Source organism: Phacochoerus africanus, chromosome 14, assembly GCF_016906955.1.
Source record: "Phacochoerus africanus isolate WHEZ1 chromosome 14, ROS_Pafr_v1, whole genome shotgun sequence".
Lineage (NCBI taxonomy): Eukaryota > Metazoa > Chordata > Mammalia > Artiodactyla > Suidae > Phacochoerus > Phacochoerus africanus.
The window spans coordinates 7924047-7943820 of record NC_062557.1 but is presented as its reverse complement, the minus strand read 5'-3'; the positions used below and the strand labels follow the sequence as shown (position 1 = coordinate 7943820).

General features: G+C 51.5%; 1 protein-coding gene across 3 annotated transcripts in view; it reads right to left on the bottom strand.

The window, feature by feature from the left end:
- SLC39A11 (solute carrier family 39 member 11) overlaps nucleotides 1–19774 on the bottom strand; it is a 369112-nt gene that overhangs the window by 254066 nt on the left and 95272 nt on the right. For 2 of the 3 annotated variants that reach the window (XM_047758793.1, XM_047758795.1), the window contains one exon: nucleotides 1906–2047. In XM_047758793.1, the coding sequence (XP_047614749.1) occupies nucleotides 1906–2047 (142 nt within the window). The remainder of the gene's footprint in view (nucleotides 1–1905; nucleotides 2048–19774) is intronic. The other variant, XM_047758794.1, reaches the window with a different exon arrangement.

Here is a 19774-nt window from a genome sequence, read left to right as displayed (position 1 = left end):
ATATATAGTCTGTAGTTTTCTTGTGATGCCTGGATATCCTTTTGGTATCAGGGTATTACTGGCCTCAGAATAAATTTTAAAGTGCTCCTATTCTCTTTTTTATAGCAAAAAAAAAAAAAATTACAGAGAGAGAAAGAGGGCAACTCAGGACCATAAAGCCTTCACGGGGATCACAGGTGCTCGGAGCCAGGATGGCTAAGGGAGAACTGACAGAGAGCCTTCTGTCCCTGTGTTCCTACGACCTGGCAGGAAAAATGGCAAACTTTACTGGAGGACAGGGCCCCATTCTGATCACCAGACAGTTCTTTTGTTTTTCTTTTTTTTTTTTAGGCCCGCACCTGCGGCATATGGCAGTTCCCAGGCTAGGGGTCGAATGGGAACTGCAGCTGCCAGCCTACGCCACAGCCACAGCAACGGGAGACCCAAGCCACATCTTCGAACTGCACTGCGGCTCACGGCAACGACGGATCCTTAACCTACTGAGCGAGGCCAGGGACCAGACCTGCATCCTCATGGGTGGAGTCGGGTTGTTAACCCGCTGAGTTACAATGGGAACTCCCCACCGGTCAGTTCTTGACTCTCCAATAAAAGAAGAGCAGGCAGCACCTGAGCGGTTCTGATTTGAATACGAAAGTGCAATTGCAGGCAGGGAACGGATTTTTTTTGTGCTCTCTATTACTTGAGCTCTTGTCAGATGAATTCTTATTTCCTGACTGTACCCCACAGAGGAAGCGGTGGGAGGCCGAGAGCATCAGCCCCAGCGGAGAAGGTACTGGAGTTCTCCATGAACAATTCAGGCAGGACAGAATCTGAACACAGATCTCTGAGACCTGGCTGGGGTAGCCTGTCTCTTGGGTTCATTTACTCCCCTGAGATCTAGAGGCACTGCCCATCTCAGCCTCCACGGAGGGGGGGAGGTATCAAATTAAAATGCCAACACGGAAGCGTGAAAGGACCTTCTTCCTTACATCAGAAATGTGAAGGCAGGGACCAGTCCCCAGTCTGTTTCTCCCTGGTTCGCTCAGGGGAGAAGGTGAAGCAAGGGAGGAATCAGCCCTTCTCAGCATCCTTTGCTGGGTTTTGGTTCCTGAGTCTGAGGTTGACAGAAGACGTCGCGGGGAGGGGAGGGGAGGGGAGGATACGCATTTTCCAGCACCTGGGGCTTCCTGGTTAAAAGTCTTAAATAAATGCCAAGCAAAGAAAGGCATCCGCCTCTCCTAGTGCACACTGACCCTTACATGAGCCAACTGCCCAGAGTGAGCCAGGAGTGAACAAGGAGCAGGGAGTCTTACACGGAGGCTGGAAAAGACCAAAGTAACCCCTCCACTGTCCCGTCCTTCTCGGGGGCACGGCCCATCTGCATCCCCCACCCCCGCCCCCGCCACGGAGATTCAGGAAAGGCTACCCGATTCCTCTCAAGGGAGGAAGGACGCACTCCTTCTAACTTCAGAGAAAAGGCATGACTTTGCCGTTGGTGTTTTTAGGTTTTCTGGCTACAGACAGAATCAACGAGCGCAAGATCCACGGCTCCCCAGATGGATCAAAGAGATGAAAGTCGCGTAAATGGAAGGGAACATCCGGGGTCGTCAGAGAGGCGGAGACAGCGGGACAGATGCAGATACCCTCCACCCCAAATTAGCCCAGCCCCATCAGCGGGGCCCTTGTCCACCGGTCCCAGTTGGGAAAACAATCAAAAGCACCGTTACCTCCTGTGCACTAAGCGGGTGGTTTGGAGAACGGGGAAGGAAAGCTGGGGGCCAGATCCAGCTTGGCCCTGTGTGATAGTGGGGTAGACCCTTGGCAAGGACAGGACAGGGCGCCTGGCATTTCCCGGGTGTCCCTCCCATCAGCAGGCCTGAGCCTCTCCTGTCTAACTCAGCCCAGGGTCTGCGGCAGGGAGCTTGCCTGAAAGAAGCCCAGCTCTACCTATCCGGATGGAAAGCTCGCTCTCCGGGAAGAGCAGGCCGGGACGCTCAGGATCAGCCTTCTTCAACAACGCAGGCTCCAAGTTCAGGGCCAGGGCCGTCTGGGGGTCTTCTGCTGCACCCTGAAACGAGAAGCAAGGGCATCAGGGTAACAGCAATTCTGTCTTCATTCCACAGCTGCACTGCCCCAATCCATCTCCCAGCTGCCTAGGCAGCCTGCCACCCTCGCCCAAGAGCACCGGGGCAAGCCATTCCCTGGGGGCAGACCCAGCAGTCAGGGCTGAGCTGAGCCATGAGCAAGACGACAGCCTTTCCAGCTACAGAACTTTAGGGGATGACAAAAACGGGGTCTGCAGTGTCGGTGCTGATCCTAGAAAATGGGAAAAACACCCGCTGGGAAACAGCGGGTAAAACGTCAAAACCGCACAGCACCGTTCACCACCGCCAGGCAAATGGCAGAAAAGGACTCAGTTCCCAACTGTCAAAAGAAATCTAGGTTTCCTGGTGGCACAGTGGGCTGAGGATCTGGTGCTATCACTGCAGCGGCCCGGGTCGCTGCTATGGCGAGGGTTCAATCCTGGATGCTGCAGGCACAGCCAAAAAAATAGAGAGAGAGAAACCTGCAGGGCTGGTCCGCTCAACAGCAGCCTCAGTCTGGCAACCAAGGCCAGTGTTTTCTGGAACCCTCCATCTTCACGTTTCTCGTGAGACCAAAAGGGGAGCAAATCCGAAAGTGGAGCTTGAGCTCAGATGGCCTAAAACTAACCACGTGACCCTTCTGCTTTGTCTGCAGCCAGTCACCCTGCCCGATTTTGCGTTAACTGCGCAAAGTCTTGATTTTGACCCCCCAGTTTCTTTCACAAACATTTATTAGCCACCAACTTTGTGGATACTCTGCTGACTAGCAAAGTCCAAGCTCTTGGGAGCTTAGGTCCCACTACAGGTGGATCTACGAGGGGGGCTGTGAGCTTCTCTTCCCAAGATACGGGCGGGAACCCCTGCCCCGAAGGGAAGGTGAACAGAGTCATCTCAATGGGCAAAGGAAACAGCGGATAGGTTTTGAAAACCAGGCAGAGATAGTTGCAAATAGAAGCTGCCATTTAAAAACGTGTGTCCCTAGGCGTGTGTCGTGGCTCAGCGGAAACGAATCAGACTAGCATCCATGAGGACCCAGCTTCAATCTCTGGCCTCACTCAGTAGGTTAAGGACCCGGCATTGCTGTGAACTGTGGTGTAGGTCGCAGATGTGGCTCGGATCCCACGTTGCTGTGGCTGTGGTGTAGGCCAGTGGCTACAGCTCTGATTGGACCCCTAGCCTGGGAGCCTCCATATGCCCCAGGTGCGGCCCTAAAAAAGCAAAAAAAAAAAAAAACAACAACAACAACAAAAAAAGTGTGTGTCCCTAATAGGGGAGAGGAGAAGGCTCCCAAGTCCTGAAGTGCACCTATTTATAAGCAAATATGGAATCTGTTTTCTTGGGTAAGTTTCTTTCATGAAGGGATCTCGCAAAAGTTATGCCTGGCTTTGTCACACACACACACACACACACACAGACCCCTTTTCTTGTTTTCTCATCTTTCAGGGATCAGAAAGAGAATCTCATGATTCAGATATTTTCCTTCATTATTTCTGTCCAACTAAACGTGAAAAATGCAAACATAAGGGCTTCCTCTCCTGCCGTCTCATGTGTCCAATACACCGACATTGTCCTAAGCATTGATTTGCAATGTCCTCCATCACGCACTTTAATCAGGGTGCTGACACCTCTTTTAATCTTGTTTTAAAAGGGAAAAAAGCCCCGTGGCTGTCTGAGCCACCCTTGTTAAAGTTCTTAGGTCTCTCTGTAGACTCCTAGGGGCTGCAGGATTTCGCCTGCTCCGTCACAGGGAGAGGCACCAAGAGAGGTCGCCTATCCCACTGTGTCAGTCAAGGTTGACACTCCAGATGGCAGAATCCCGGGGACAGAAGGGACTTTGAGGAGATCAGCCTCTCCCCCTGCCGAAACGCCCCCTAACCACCCCCGAGCGCCAGCTGGTGTCTGTGCCATGTGCCGTGGGCCACATCATTGCAGCTCTTTGTTTGTTTATAAGCTTTAATTATTTCTAAGCCTACGACTCATGCTGACATCTGAGGAGTCAGAGCAGCCATAAAAGACGTCTTTCCCTAAGAGAGCGCAGCGGCTGATGTTTCTTCTTTTGTCTTGCTTCTTTTCATAATGTGATGGATGCGTAACTGGGGGGAAAGATAGGAAAAGAGAACCGCCTCATTGCAGCAGAGATGCGGCAACATGAACATGCCCAAGGCTTTGACTGGAGCCCATTCAGTCCGGAGCAGCCTGGAGGGACCCTGGTTTTAATGGAGAGCAGTGGTTTTCAACTGGGGTGATTCTCCCCCCAAGGGGTCATTCGGCAATGGGTATTTTTGTATGTGGAGGTTGGGAAGAGGGCAGGTGGGGGAGAGGAGATGGGAGCATCTCTTGGGCAGAGGCCCGGGAAGCTGCTAGACACCCGACTATGTGTAGGACAGCTCCCACCACAGAGAAAGACCTGCCAATGTCAACAGCGCTGAAGTTGAGAAACGCATTTTAGGAAGATTTAGGATGATCAGGAGCTCCCTGTATCTGTTGGTCATGCTGGGAACTCAGAGACCCTCATTTTTTCTAGAAGGATAAGAATATCTCCACTTTTTCTAGGAAGCCTCCTGCCTGACTGCCTTCACGTATTTTTATTAAGCATCACCTGTGTACCAGAACCATTCTAGATCCTGATGATACAAAATAACCAGGTCCCCTGTCCTCACGGATCTTTCAGAGGCAGACAATAAAGGAATAGTAGGTTATCAAGAAGAGTGCCAGGTGGGGATGAGGTTGAGAAGAAAAACAAATCATCGCCATAGTGACACAGTACAGTTGTCCCAGGTACCAGGTTTGAGGCCGGGGCCAGGCATTCTTCCAGCATCTTCCAGAAAATGCAAATTCTAGTTGAAGTCTAGTTTGTGATAAAATGTAAAGCTGGGGGCTCCTCCAGAGACGAAGCTGACGGGGAGCTCACTGAGAAGGTGGGCTTTGAGCAGAGACCTGACGGGAAGGGACAAAACCACGCAGATCTGAAGACGGTGTTTCAGGGAAGGAACAGGCAGGCAGCTCCCCCCACCCCCTGCCCCCCGCCCCCCCATATACTTTGACCATTTTATCCACCTATATTCGGTTGGGCGTATTGCTTCATTTCAGTGCTGGGGGTGGGGTATACTGAGAAAACCCAACCCCGGCTTCACTTAGAAGCTGCCTTTTCTTTTTTTTTTTCTTCTTTTCATGGCAGCACCTGTGGCTTACAGAAATTCCCGGGCCAGGGGTCAAATAGGACTTGCAGCTGCAGGCCTACACCATAGCCACAGCTACAGCCACAGCAACTCGGGATCCGAGCCGCGTCTGCTACCTACACCACAGCTTGCAGCAACGCCAGATCCTTAACCCACGGAGCAAGGTCAGAGATCGAACCCACAACCTCATGAAGACTAAGTGAGGTTTTTAACCCACTGAGCCACCCCAGGAATTCCAGGAGCTACCTTTGTAAAAGTTGGACAAAAACCCCAGCAGCTGTGCAGCGCCCCCATCCCTGGCAGCGCTCTCCATGCATCCCTGAGCCCAGGCACGTCCATGACGTTGGGGGAGAGTCAGAAAGCACCTGCAGGGCCCAGGGGGCTCTCCCCCTGCAAGGCTGACACCCCCCACCAACCCTGGCTCCCTGGAGCCCTGTCTGCTCCTGAACAGGTGCAGGGGATGCTGCATTGTTTTGCCAGAGCCTTAAATAAGCACAGCTGTGGCAGGTCGCAGGGGGGACCAAGACCCCACAAGTGACATTCCTCCTCTAGACCCCCCTCTTGCTTTGCTGACAGCAGCACGCCCGCCCTGTTGATATCATCACTTTCTCTCATTTCTGAGGCTTTTTTTTTAAATTTCTGCAAAGCCTTTCCATCCACACTCTCTCACCCAGTCTTCGAAGCCCTGCGAGGACGGCGAGGTGAGGGTGCGGTCCCTTCCAGGGCAGACATCTGACGAATGCAAGCTGTTCCTGACTTCCCGCCACAGCCCTGAGAGCCTGCTGGGCCGCCCAGCAGCAGGCAATGAGTCACTCCGCCCCCCACACACCCTTCCCCTGGTTTCATTTGGGCTCCTGGGACTCTGGAGAGGTCAGAGTTGCTGTGTCACCTTGCAGCTCCCAAATGTCAAGGGAGCAAAATACAGGCTCCCTCCCAAGCTGCAGGTCACCCTTCCCTTCTGCACCCCCGCCTCCTCCAGGGCTCCCCCTCCCCACCCAATCCTCCAAATCCAGCCTGGCACAGGGAACAAGGAGGCGGCTGCTGGGAGGCACCTGGCGACACCCAGACAGGGACATGGAACTTGAGATCACTGTCCTCTTGTGACTATTACTGTTGTTATTCATGGTTGGGGCAAATCCCCAGCTCAGAATAAAGAGCAAGTTCCACCCACTCTGGAAAGGCTGTGCCAAGAAAGAGGAGCTGGAGAAGGCTAGCACTTTCCAGAAGGAAGAGAGAGTGGAGGGATGCGGAGCAAAAAAGGAGGAAACAAAACGAGGGGGGAAGAGAGGAAGGCAGCCTTGCAGTGTGCTTTGCATGAAAACAAACAAACAAAAAGCTGCAAAAACTAATACGTCTGTCTCCTTCAGGAACTAAAATCCCGCCTGGAACTAGAGTTGCTCATACCAAGTGAAGGAAGAGTCAGCGAGAAAGACAAACACCATGTGATGTCACCTCTATGTGGAATCTAAAATATGGCACAGACGAACCTACCTACAGATCAGAAACAGACTCAGAGACATGAGAGCAGACCTGTGGTGGCCAAGAGGGAGAGGGGAGGGAGTGGGATAGATGGGGAATCTGGGGTTAGTAGATGCAAACTATTATATTTAGAATGGAAAAGCAATGAGATCCTGCTGCACGGCACAGGGAACTGTATCCAGTCTCTTGGGGTAGAACACAAGGGAAGATAATATGAGAAAAACAAGGCCCATAATGTACATATATATGTGTAATTGGGCCACTTTGCTGTGCAGCAGAAATTGACACTGTAAGGCAACTATAACGAACAAAAATTTAAAAAAAAAAAAAAAAAAAAGGCCGGATGCTATGCATCAGGGCTCTGTTGTCACAGGCTCCAGGAAGACAGCTGCTGGTTGCTGATGTTTCTTGAGCCCAAAGAAATGAGTCACAAAAGGACGCAAAGCCTGAAGTGTCACCCTGCCGGAGGCAGCGTCTCCACATGGAGACAGCAGAGAGCATGGCAAGCCGCCCACGCAGAGCACAAGTGGATAAATGCCATGGGGTGCGAAGCCCCTGGGACCCAGAGCCCCCCACACGCTGGATGTGCCGGCCCACATCCCGACAGCAGTCCTCGCGTGTTCACCATCTCTGGTCTTTCTCCCACTGGGATGTGTCACTGCTGTTAATGACCATCGGGGGTGGCAACGCAGACCAAGCTCTGACAAGCCACCCTCGCCAAACCCTCAGCATGTCAGTCCGGGCTGGGGGCCCTCGGGGAAGGCTCTGGGCTGCCCCCCACCCCAGGGAGTGTGCAGTCTCTTTAACTGAGGTTTTGTCAGCGGGTCAAAACTCCCCAAAGAAGAGCAAAGGGAGAGGTTGGAGGAGTAATTGGTGCCCCCTGCCAGCCACAGCCAGAGGGAGGCGGGCATCACACCCCGGGGAGAAGCCACATCCCTCGGGGGACACGGGACACTGGGATGCTGGGCTTTGTCTTCTCCTCCTGCATCAGCCACTGCCTCTGCCATCCCCACTTAACCCAGACACATGGCATGATGTTCAATAATTGATGCTGCTTCTATTACTGAGAAATTGCAATAATAATGACACTCGTAACACGATCTTAAATTATTCCACACAATGGAAAAAGCTTAAACGTCGCCCCTGATCACCGGCCAGAATATGGATGATGCTTACATAATAGATGACTTTCTCTCCCCGGGAGGCCAGCAGTGGTCTGCTGACCAGGGCCAGGCTGGCACGGGGTGGTGAGCGGGCAGCCTCTCACTGCAAACAGGGACACTGAGTGTCCAGTGACAGACACTGAGGCAGAGGGAACAAGTCGTTTGCCTACATGTTGAGGGACCCTGGGTCACAGCCAGGAACCCCAAAGACAAGGAGAATGACAATCTAAAGTCCTTGGTCCCTACTGGTTTCAGAAGCTCAGTTCACCCTGCCTGAGCGCTCTAAGACGGCACCCCAACTCACCCTCCATCCCTTCTTCCTATCAGTGGGCAGAAAGGCAGGTTCACAAGCTTCTAATTGTTCCACCCTTGATGCTTTTACAATCCTGGCTGAAGAAGCCTGAGCTCCCTCCTCCGGGAAGCCTTCCTGGATAAACCCAGTCTAGTCTGGATTAAATATGCCTCCCTCTCTGTGCTCCCTTGACACCCCACACGTTTCAGTCATCAGATTGACCAAAGTGCACGGTGACTTTCAGTTTTTCCTTGGCTCTCTCGAGACCTTGAGATTCTTAAAGCAGGAGCGGTTGTATTCCGGCCCTCCTGCCAGGGCAAGGTGTCCAGCGATCAGATCGAAAACTCAATTGACTTACCGGAATGAGGAAACTATGGAACTGCCAGAATGAGAGGGGAAATGCTGTGTGACATTGAAGACAAAGATCTGGGAAACCACAAAACAGGACGCCTTGAGAAAGAGGGGAGAAGATTCGTGCAGAGAGGGAAGGCAAAGGCTTAAAGGCATCACAGGCTTTCTAGACAACGGCCAAAAGCCTGACTTTCTACCCTGCCCCAGCCTCTGTCCTCTTGATGATTTTGTAAGATCTTCAGCATCGCCCCTAGACCATGTAAGGATGGGCAGCCACCTTTCCCCCCAAAGGCTCCCTCTCTCCTCCCCTTCCGGGCAGAAATACTCAGCGCCACCCGGCAGCCCCGCTCACTCCCCGCAAGGTAAGATCTCTCCCCCTTCAGCCCAGGATGATCTCGCATCTTTCAGCCTCCTCCCTGTCTCCTCCGCGACCTCAGCCTAAAGCTCCCCCGAGGCGAAGCTGATGACAGAATTCTAGCTATATTTAAGCCACGTAAGTACACTATTGCCCAAACTCTCTTTTTAGGGACAAAACCCCCCTCTATTTCTGAGGCCAAATTACTATTCATAGTCAAGGCTATTTAATCACATGAAACAGATTCTAAAGCTTCACGCAGCCCTGAAGAGCGACAGCTCCGGGAGGCGGCAAAGACAGCCCTCCGCCCCCTGTTCCACGTCAGTGGCTCTGCTGCGCTGCGAAGGGCCACGTCTCCTGCGGGCCAGGTTCACAGGGAGCTGGGGCTTCCCAGAGTTTTCCAACCCTTGTGCTTCCTCTTGTAAAGCAAAATAGGACTTCTCCTCAAAACAAGAAATCTAAATGAATGCAAATACCTAAGTACAGTGAGGTAGTTCCTTTCTAATCCTCAATGATTATCCTAGACTTAATCCTAGAAGTCATTCAAATATACTCACAGAACCCAAGAAGAGCCTCTTCTGGCTTCTCAACAGTTTGAGAACCCCCAGTTGGTCTTTCCCAGCAACTTTTTCTGGCCTCTGTTATCCCTTTGGAGAACATCAGATCCCTCCAGAAATCTGCTAAAAACAAGATTTCTCAGAGTTCCCCATGTGGCTCAGCAGTAATGAACCCGACTAATATCCACGAGGACATGGGTTCAATCCCTGGCCTTGCTCAGTGGGTTAAGGATCCTGCATTGCTGTGGCTGTGGTATAGGCCAGCAAATTCAGCTCTGATTCAACCCCTAGCCTGGGAACCTCCATATGCCACAGGTGCAGCCCTAAAAAGAAAAAAAAAAAAAAAATTCTCTTCCCAGAGGGGGGAAAAAAAAGGTGTGTGTTATCAGACACTTATTACAAAATATCCCAAAACTTAGTGGCTTAGAAGAGCAATCGGTTATGATTGCTCATAAGACTACAGTCAACTGAGCACAGCTAGTGATCTGCCCAGGCTTGGTTAATATTGCCTGGACTCATCTGTGGTCCATTCATGGCTCGCCTGGGGGTTGAATGGCCTAGGATGGCACATGCATCTGGCTCCCGGCGCGCTTTTGGCCAGAAATTGGCTGACTCTTGGCTGGGAAACCTGTCATCCTCCAGCAGGCCAGACTGGGCTCATTCGTATGGTAGACTTGGGCTGCGGGGGCGGAAGAGAAGGAAACACGAGGGTCAGATGCTGTATTCAAGTCTCTGCTTGCACCACATCTGGTCCCAGATCAGTGGCCGCCCAGACTGAAGTAGTGGATAAACCAGCTGTACCTCTTGTTGGGAGAATCCAGGGTCACATTTCATAGTATGGATGACAAAAGGGGAAGAAGTTCTGCTCATTTTTGCAAAGCACAACAGCACACAAGCACAGATAGAAAGAATGCAGCCCTCTGGATCCATGGATTAAACTCCTAAACTCAATTTGCCTAAAACACTGCTTCTCCAGTGGGGACCCAAGGACACATTTGCAGAGGTTTGAAAGTTTTCTATAACTTTTTTAATTGTGTGTTTTCATTTAAACCATAATCTGAAGAAAAATAATAATACCAACAATCTGAATCACTAGCATGACTTCTTTAACTTTTTTTTTTTTCCTTGCTTTTTTAGGGCTGCATCTGCAGCATATGGAAATTCCCAGGTTAGGGGTCAAATCAGAGCTGCATCTGCCCGCCTATACCACAGCCACAGCAACACAGGATCCAAGCTGTGTCTGCAACCTACACCACAGCTGACAGCAATGCCAGATCCTTAACCCACTGAGCAAGGCCAGGGATTGAACCCACATCCTCGTGGATACTAGTTGGGTTCATAACTCTCTGAGCCGCAACAGGAACCCCAGGTTTTTTCAAATTATTATTTAAGTATAGTTGAGGATAGACCATGATGGAAGATCATATAAGAAAGGAATGTGTATGTGTATACACATACACACACACACACACACACACACACACACACACACGACTGGGTAACTTTGCTGTACGGCAGAAATTAGCGCAATGTTGTACATCAACTATCCTTTAATTTTAAAAAAATTAAGTCTTTAAAAAATGAAAAAAGTACAGTTGATTTATAGTGTTGTGCCAATTTCTGCTGCACAGCAAAGTGACCCAGTCATGTATTTACGTGTGTGTGTGTGTGTCTACACACATTCCATTTCTTATATTATCTTCCATCATGGTCCACCCCAGGAGACTGGATAGAGTTCCCAGTGCTGTGCAGGAGGATCTCATCGCTCGGCCATTCTAAATGCAATATTTGCATCTACTACCCCCAAACTCCCCATCCCTCCCACTTCGTCCCCTTCCCCCTTGGCAACCACAAGTCTGTTCTCTCTGTAGGGTGACCTCTTTATAACCAAATCCGACGGCTGGATTTCAGTGCCTTCGTTTGCACCTGTGTTTGTGGCTAAGTCAGTACCAAGCAGCACAGCTTTCATGCTGAGGGCTCATCCTGGAGAGCAGGCTCAACGGAGAGATAGATGACACTTGAGCCCAGCTCAGGCCAAATCCCTTCATGGAGCCCCGCATAGATGGGGAAGGTTTCTAAGTGGCTCTGGGACAGCAGGGGAGGATGACTCCGCCCGGCGGCCTTCGTGGAAGAGACTTGCCAGGAGCAAAGGGAGGTGGTCACGGAGGTCAGGGCCCCTGGCTCTCGGAATCAGTGGTTTATTTTTAGCTAAACCTCATCTGCCACGTCAGGAAACTATTCTTGGTTTTGATTTGATCAATTCTGTCATTCTGCTGTGCACTGACAGGTTTTGGTTTCAGGACTATGGAAGAGCCAAAAGCCTATGGCCTAACACACACCTGCCTTTCAGCTCACGGCATGTTTATGCTTCTAAAAGCATCCAGAGCAGTAGAGTAAAAACAGCTCCACTCAACCCTGGGAACGTGTGAGTTTTATTGCCTTCACATTGCTAACATGAGAACTTAACAGTTCCCAGTGACCTAATGATGTAGTCATTAGGAAACTGCTCAAAATGGTGGGCAGTCACAACCCTCTGTGCTTCTTAGAGCCAAAGCCACGTGTTGTCCTAGACACATAAACACCTCTGTGTGTAGACAAAATCTCTTGAATGACTCTTTTTGTCCCGAGCTGCCATTTCCCAGACTTCCCTGCTCCTTGAGATGCTCCAAGAGAAAGGATTCCCCAGACAAATATGGAAAGTTTGGGAACACTCATGCATCAGTGGATAAAGGCCCTGAGAAGTCCCATAGCAAAAAATAAATAAATAAATAAATAATTTTATAGAAGTATAGTTGATTTACAATATTGTGTTAATTTCAGCTGTACAGCAAAGTGATTGAGGGGTGGGTGTGTGTGTGTGTGTGTGTGTGTGCGTGTGCGCTTTCTCAGGTTGTTTTCCATTATAGGTTATTTACCAAGTATTGAATACAGTTTCCTATGCTATACAGTAGGGTCCTTGTTGTTTTATCTATTTTATACTGCAGCGTGAATCCTTTAATCCTAAGCTTCTAATTTATCCCCCCACCCCGGGTGGCCACCACAACTGTGTTCTCTGTCTCTGAGTCGGTTTCTGTTTTGTAGGTAAGTTCACTGGTATCATACTTTAGATTCCACATGTAAGTGATATCATACATATGGTATGTGTCTTTCTCATCCCGACTCACTTCACTTAGTATGATATTTTCCAGGTCCATCCATGTTGCTGCAAATGGCATTATTTCACTCTTTTTGGTGGCTGAGTAGTAGCCCCCTGTACATTTATACCACATCTTCTTTATGACAAATGGTCTTGTGTAAACCTACATTCCCCATACTAGTTTGGCCAACAAAACTTATTAATATTCAGGAGAGGAAGCTTTAGGGAACAGTGCTCAAAGCAAGTCCCTCCCCTTCCCAATGCTCAGAATATCCAGCAAAATATTTCTCCTTGGACTGGAATATGATCATATTTTAGCCAGAAAAATTAAAAAGGGTGGATGGGGCTTCTCGGCGTCAAATACCTGTCACTTTCACAGATAAAGGTCTGTTTATCATCCTTAAGGATGAGTCAGCAGAATTTGTGTATGTTTCTCTCCTTGTAGTCACATTCGCTAGAGATTATAAAACCAAGAAGGTAATTGTTCTATAAAACCCCGGCCTTCCCTTTTTCCCACTATCAATTTTAGCAATAATAACAATCATCATTTTTTAAAAAAAACCTTTCCATTATCAGTGCTGGAAAAGAGACCTTTATCAGAGCAGTGCCGAGGAGACAAAGCTAATGCCAGGCTTATCACCGATATGTATGGCTTTGACAACCATAAAATCAGAAAATGATTTTTCCTGACTCTAATAAGAAGGGCGAGAGAACAAAAGAGCACATATAAGACAGTCACAACCCACAGACTGAAGTGATTACGCAAGAGGCCTCCTCTCCTAAAATTCTGATAAAATTCCGAGGAGGAATCAAAGCACTAAAACAGTGCAACACCAGACCAGGGCAAACTGAGGCAGAGAAGATGGATTGGGATGGAAAGAAAGATCCTTGGTATTGGCCCCGATATTAGAGAAAACAGCTGTTTGCAGAAACCCTCTTGCTTATCCCATGCTCAGGCGTTCTTTTTTTGGCTGCCCTGCGGCATGTGGAGTTCCTGGGCCCCAGGGATCAGATCTGAGTCGCAGTTTCGACCTACACCCACTTTATCCCACTGTGTCGAGCCCCGGGGTTGAACCTGGGTCCTGGCACTACAGAGATGCCACCCATCCTGCTGTGCCACAGCAGGAACTCCTCATGCTCAGCTTCCAACGTGCCTTTTCTTGTATGAGAGCACTAGATCCGCAGTATCATCTTTCGATGTAGACAGACGGCATCCTGGTCCCTCTTATGGCCTGAACCCTCTGCCCCATGCCCACCCCGCCCCGGAAATTCATATGTTGAAATCCTAACCACCGCCCATCACGAGCCCTCCGAATGGGACTTTCTCTGAAGATGGGGTCTGTAAAGACGTGATGAAATTAAAATGCAGGGGTTACGGTGGGATCTATTTTCATACGACTGGTGTTCTTAGGAGAAGAGGGAACTTGGACAGAGACATTCACAGGGAGAAGATGACGTGAAGACACAGGGACAAGCAAGATGACCGTTTTAAAACCAAGGAGGGGCCCAAAACAGATGCTTCCCTCATCACTCTTAGAAGGAACCAACCCTACCATCACCTTGATCTTGGCCTTCCAGCTTCCAGAACCATGAGGCAATAAACGCCTTGCTCAGTGGGTTAAGGATCTGGTGTTGCTGTGAGCTGTGGCGCAGGTCGCAGATGGGGCTCGGATCTTGCATTGCTGTGGCTGTGGTGGAGGCTGGCAGCTAAAGCTCTGAGGCGAACCTAGCCTGGGAACCTCCATATGCCTCTGGAGTGGCCCTGAGAAAAGAAAAAAAAAAAAAGACGAAGAAGAAGGAATCCCACCGATATAAACCCAAATTGGCGAATCGCAAGCCATGAGATTCAGCGGGGGGGCCGAACGTGATGGTCACACAGGGGGGAGGGGCGGCCAGCGTTCTTGTCTCTCTGGTCCTGGTAGAAACTCAGACCTTTGGAGCCACGAACCTCACGAGATGGCCTGTGAACGCTCACCTGCGAGGCGCAGACGGGCAGAAACTACGATTCTGTGGGCGTAAAGACTCAACTGAAAACCAGGTCTCCAGGCCACAAGAGAAAGACGCTACTACTGTTGTGACAGGAGACCTAAAATGACAAGCCAGCCAGGGAGAAGCCGGTCATCAGAAGGGGCAGAGGTGCCCTCGGCGCCGCGCTGAGGGCCCCGAATCCTCAGACACCCATCCGGGGAGTCGGCGTCAGGCAACCCGAGAGAAGCGCCCCCTCCGACAGCCGGGGACAGAAACCGGCAGCAGTGGCAGCACGGAGACGTCAGGATGTCTTCAGCCAAACACGACTCTGCCCGCAGTCCCCAGGAGGGCTGCGGGGGTGTGGGGACGTCACAGCGCCACTCCCGCCTTCTCCCCCACAGCCAAAGCCTCCACCCACCTGCCAGCCTCAGCCCCTGCTCACAGCCAGCCGCCCTCCCGGCAACATCCTATCCCCACGGGGGCCTTGACCACCAGCATCTGAAACCTCAAACCGTTTCTGGAAAGGGTCTTTTTGCCTCCTGACAACTGCTGCCTCCAAGGCTGAGACGCACAGCTTCCCAAAGGGAACCGTGGACCAGGGTTCACAACCCAAAGGAAGCCGGCTGGGAAAGGCTGAATCAGGGACCAGTTAGTGACTCCAGGGCGGGCAGGGAGGGGATGGGGAGGCTCTGGAAGAGGGCGGAAATCCCTGTGCATTTTTATGCTAAGCAAACAGTGTGCAAATGGCAGGCAACCCACTTCAAAGGGGAAGCTGTGGCTTTGAAGAACACGCTCGCTCTCTTTCTTTTCTTAAATGGGGCTTTATCCTGAGCATCCCTCGGCTTGGAGCAGAATGAATTATTCACCATATCGGGGCTTGATGAGGGCCTGGCAGCTGAGAAGGTACTGGAGCAGCTCGCTTCCAAAGAATGCTTTCTCTGCTTTCTGCTGTGGGCATGTGGGGACCAGCAGCTTATTGCCCTTTCCTCTTTTTTCCAAAGTCTCAGTTCCAGAGCCAACACCCAAGCCGAGACACATCTCAGGCCCCTACGAGGTCTCCGCTGCTGCACAACAAATTACCACAAATTCAGGGCTGAAAGCAACACGTTTCTTTTTCTTTTTTTCTTTTTTGCTTTTTAGGGCTGCACCCGCAACATATGGCAGTTCCCAGGCTAGGGGTTGAATTGGAGCGCCAGCTACCGGCCTACACCACAGCCACGGCAATGCCAGATCCAAGCCAGGTCTTCGACCTACACCACAGTTCACGGCAATGCCGGATCCTTAACCCACTGAGCGAGGCCAGGGATTGAACCCAAATCCTCATAGATACTTGTCGGGTTTGTAACCTGCTAAGCCACAATGGGAACTCCCAACACTCGTTTCTCATCTCTCGGTTTCCATGGTTCAAGGATCCAGGAATTGGTTCAACTGGGTCCATTGGTCAGAGTGTCACTGGGATGAAATCAAGATCACGGCCGGCCGGGGCTACGCTCCCACCTGAGGGTCTCATCCAACGGCACTGGCTGTTGACAAAATTCAGTTTCTTGTTGATGGACAGAGGTTCCCCTTTCCTTAGGTTAGGGAGGGGCTGGGGGCTGTTCCCGGCAACTAGAGACCACCGTCAGGTCCCTGCCACGCAGCTCTGACAGTGGGCAATTCACGGCGTGACTCTCGGCTTCTTCAAGGCCAGTAGGGGCAGGCGGGCTCGCTTCATGTCCTGATTGGGTCAGGCCCACCCGGGATCATCTCCCCGGATGAATTCAAAGACAACCGACAGATATCCCGAGGAGTAACCTAAGGGGAGTGAAATCCCCCCGAGGGGAGGGGATTCTGAGACGTGCACACCAGGGGACGCAACGCTTGTGAGCCACCTCTGGGTCCCACCCACCACAGTCCCTGTAGTACAGCTCTCTAACGTCCCGATCACCCGGAGATTTCCAGAGTCTAAACTGTCCCTTCGACGACTACATCAGAAGCCGTCCATTTGGAGAACACGTACTGTTCCATCCATTCTCTGTGGCACAAATTCTCCATCAAAGCCCCAACCTCAGAGAATAAACCCAGTGTCTTCTGTCTTATCAGTAAACCGTGGCAAGGTAGTGGCATGTTCCAGAAGCTCTGCCAGGCAGAGGCTTCACAAGGAAGAGATCCGTGGTGGCCACGGGGTCCATGGATCCATTAGCACAGGAAAGGCGGTGCTCAGTAAGCACTTTTTAACTTCTTTCAAAATCAGAAGAAAAAAATGAATAAGAATGAATATAAAATAATGAGCCAGGATTATATCCCTCTTTATGCCAATACAGCTGCAAAATATAATTTGTCATCCTTTTTTTGGTGGAGGAAGGGGTTCACGAAGACAAAAGCTCCTACAGGCCCCCAGAGTCTGACGGTGGGCCTGGCAGCGGGGCCCCTTCGGACACACACGGGTTTTGCCTGCACAGCTCTGCGGCGATTCCAGAGGGCATCTGAGCAGGTCTCAGAAAGCCCAGGGTCCCATGGTGTTGACCTTTGGACTAAGGGAATCGAAAGCGCTAAGTGACAAACCAGGATAGTCCAGGCTGCTGCAGGGACAGTGCTGATATGCTAATTAGTCTGATGGGAACAAATCAGCCTGAAGTTATAAACATGGGGCCAACAAGGCCATGTTTGGTCCCTGGATGAGCCTCCGTAGGTTTTTTTGAGCCCGTGCTTTTGCTGGACTCCATATGCCCACCAACCACCTCACAGCTGGGAGCGGAAGGCCTCCAGGGGGATGTAAGGACATAACAGAGGCAATTAAAATCCTTCTCAAATGCCAGGAAACGGGCACAGGCTGATTCATGATCAACAATGTCAAGAGGATCAGCATCCTATCACAACAGAAACAGAGCGCGCGTGTCACCGGGGGGCAGAGGTAAGTCTCAGTGCCGTGTTTGGCCATCAGGACGAAAGCGGGCAGAGAAATCCCAACACGAGCTGGAGGAAAGGAAGGATGGAGAGAGGCCGCGAAGGGTAAATGTGAAAGGAAGAGGGCAAGGCTTATGGGTGAAAAGGAAACCAGGATGGTGGGGACCACAGAAAGATGCAGGGAGAGGCAGGGTGTACCCCCCCATAAGAGCTGTGAAACTGGGACAGAAAAGAAGCTCTGTCATTAACACATTCCAACTCCTGTTGGTCAAACAAGGGGACTCGGACTGGATGGCCCTTAAGGCCTGTTTCCGCCCAACCTACAGTACACCTACACATCGCTAGTTCCAAAGACGCCAACGCTCCCTGCATGGAAGGCAGAACCGCTCCCCACCGCCCCGGCGCCCCCAGCGTTCCCAGCCACCTAGACGGTGCTTCGTGAAGAAGAAGGCCCTGCCTGACTTCATCCCAGCTGGCTCAGGGTGACAAGCTCCGCAGGTGAGGAGGCCAGCAAGGGGCCACAGTGCAGCCACTCCAGTTCCACAAGGCCATCCGGCGGGGGGGCGGCGGGGGAGGCTGGCACCTCTCATGGCAGAGGGGAGCAGTGCTGCCGTTTCTCAAGTAGAGGCCCCTCGTGGGAACATCACACCCACGTGGGTCTCCAGAAGAAGAAGGCCCAGCTCTTCCCAGGATGGATTCCCCCGGCTTCAAGGCGGGGCCTGAACAAAGAACAACGTGACACCCACACAAGCCAGCCCAGGCTCCTTCGGGCCAGCATCTCTCCCTTGGGGATTATCTGTAGATAGCAACTCCCTCCCCACCACACAGGGGAGCTGAGGAGAGAGTTGCACGGGAAAGACATGAGTGTCCTGAAGGTAACAGGATATCCCGAAGTTCATGGACCTACTGCCGTGGTCACAGCTGTGGCACAGGTTTGATCCCTGGGCGTGGAACTTCTGCATGTCTCGGTGCAGTAAAAAAAAGAAAGAAAGAAAGGAAAGAAAGAGGGAGTTCCCGTCATGGCTCAGTGGAAACAAGTCTGACTAGTATCCATGAGGATGTAGGTTTGATCCCTGGCCTCACTCAGTGGGTTAAGGATCCGGTGTTGCTGTGAGCTGTGGTGTAGGTTGCAGACTCGGCTTAGATCTGCCGTTGCTGTGACTGTGGTGTGGCCCGTAGCTACAGCTCCGATTAGACCCCTAGCCTGGGAACCTCCATACACCACAGGTGCAGCCCTAAAATGAAAAGAGAAGAAAAAAGAAATTGCCCTCCTGGGGAGAAAGGAGGTCAAGGGATGGATGTGTCCACTGAGAGAGATGGACTAATTTGAAAGAAAAATCACAAGCATCCCTTCCCAAACTTGAAAAAGAACCTACCATGGAAGCAGGAGGGAAGAGCTTTTTGCAAAAAACAGGAACCCATCAGAGGCGAAAAGTACTGATTGCTTTTATCTATCACGCAGCCGCCAGGAGAACAATATATGAGGCATTGGCACTATGTACCTTCTGAGTGGATGCAAGAGGCCAGCAACTCAGTCCGGATTAAAGAGAGAGCCGGCCGCAGGGACAGCCATTGCCTGGAGAGGTTAACATCCAGGGTTAACTGCGTCCTGGCCCCTGGAACCACACTTCTAAGGAGAGCTCTGCTCTGCCTGCCGGGTTTTTCCACCCACAGTTGTTTGCTGCAGGTGCCTCCTGGCGGGCAACTAAGCTCTTTCAGAGCCCCTCTCCCCCTCCCGCCTCCCCCTCCTGTCCCTCCTCATCCCCCACCTGACCTGTAACAGCCTCCCGCCTGCCCTCGGGCACGTGGGCACAGGTTGAGGAGAAAAGATGGACGTGCTCCCCCAGGGGAAGCGGAAAGCAATATCTGGATTTGGTAGTGGGACCAAATGCGTTATCTGGAAAATTAGCTGTTGCTCAAGGAACCCCAGGAGCTCTGGGGGCCGGTGGGAAGGGAAGGCGTCTGCTATCGACTTGAGAAAGGTGCTCCTATGAAGGTAAATACTTGAGAGGACCCCCCACTGCCTCCCTGAGGGTCGCCCCACCCCACACCCATTTCTAAGACAAGGACAACTGTGGGGGTAGGGGGGGAAGCAGGCGAGCGTCCCAGTGACAACTGGCGGCGCTTAAGATCTCTTGGAGGGAAATGACTAAAGGGCTGTCCTGTCCCCTAGCCACCCTGACAGCAGCCTACCTGCCGCCTCCCAGAGCCACACCTGGCCTGTGGGTGTAGGTGGGTGGGTGGAGCCCTAGACCATGTGACATCCACAGAAGCCCCGCCTTCCACGCAGGTCTGCCTGCCTTTGGCTCCAGACAGCTGCTCCAGGACCCACCCACTCCCCCGTA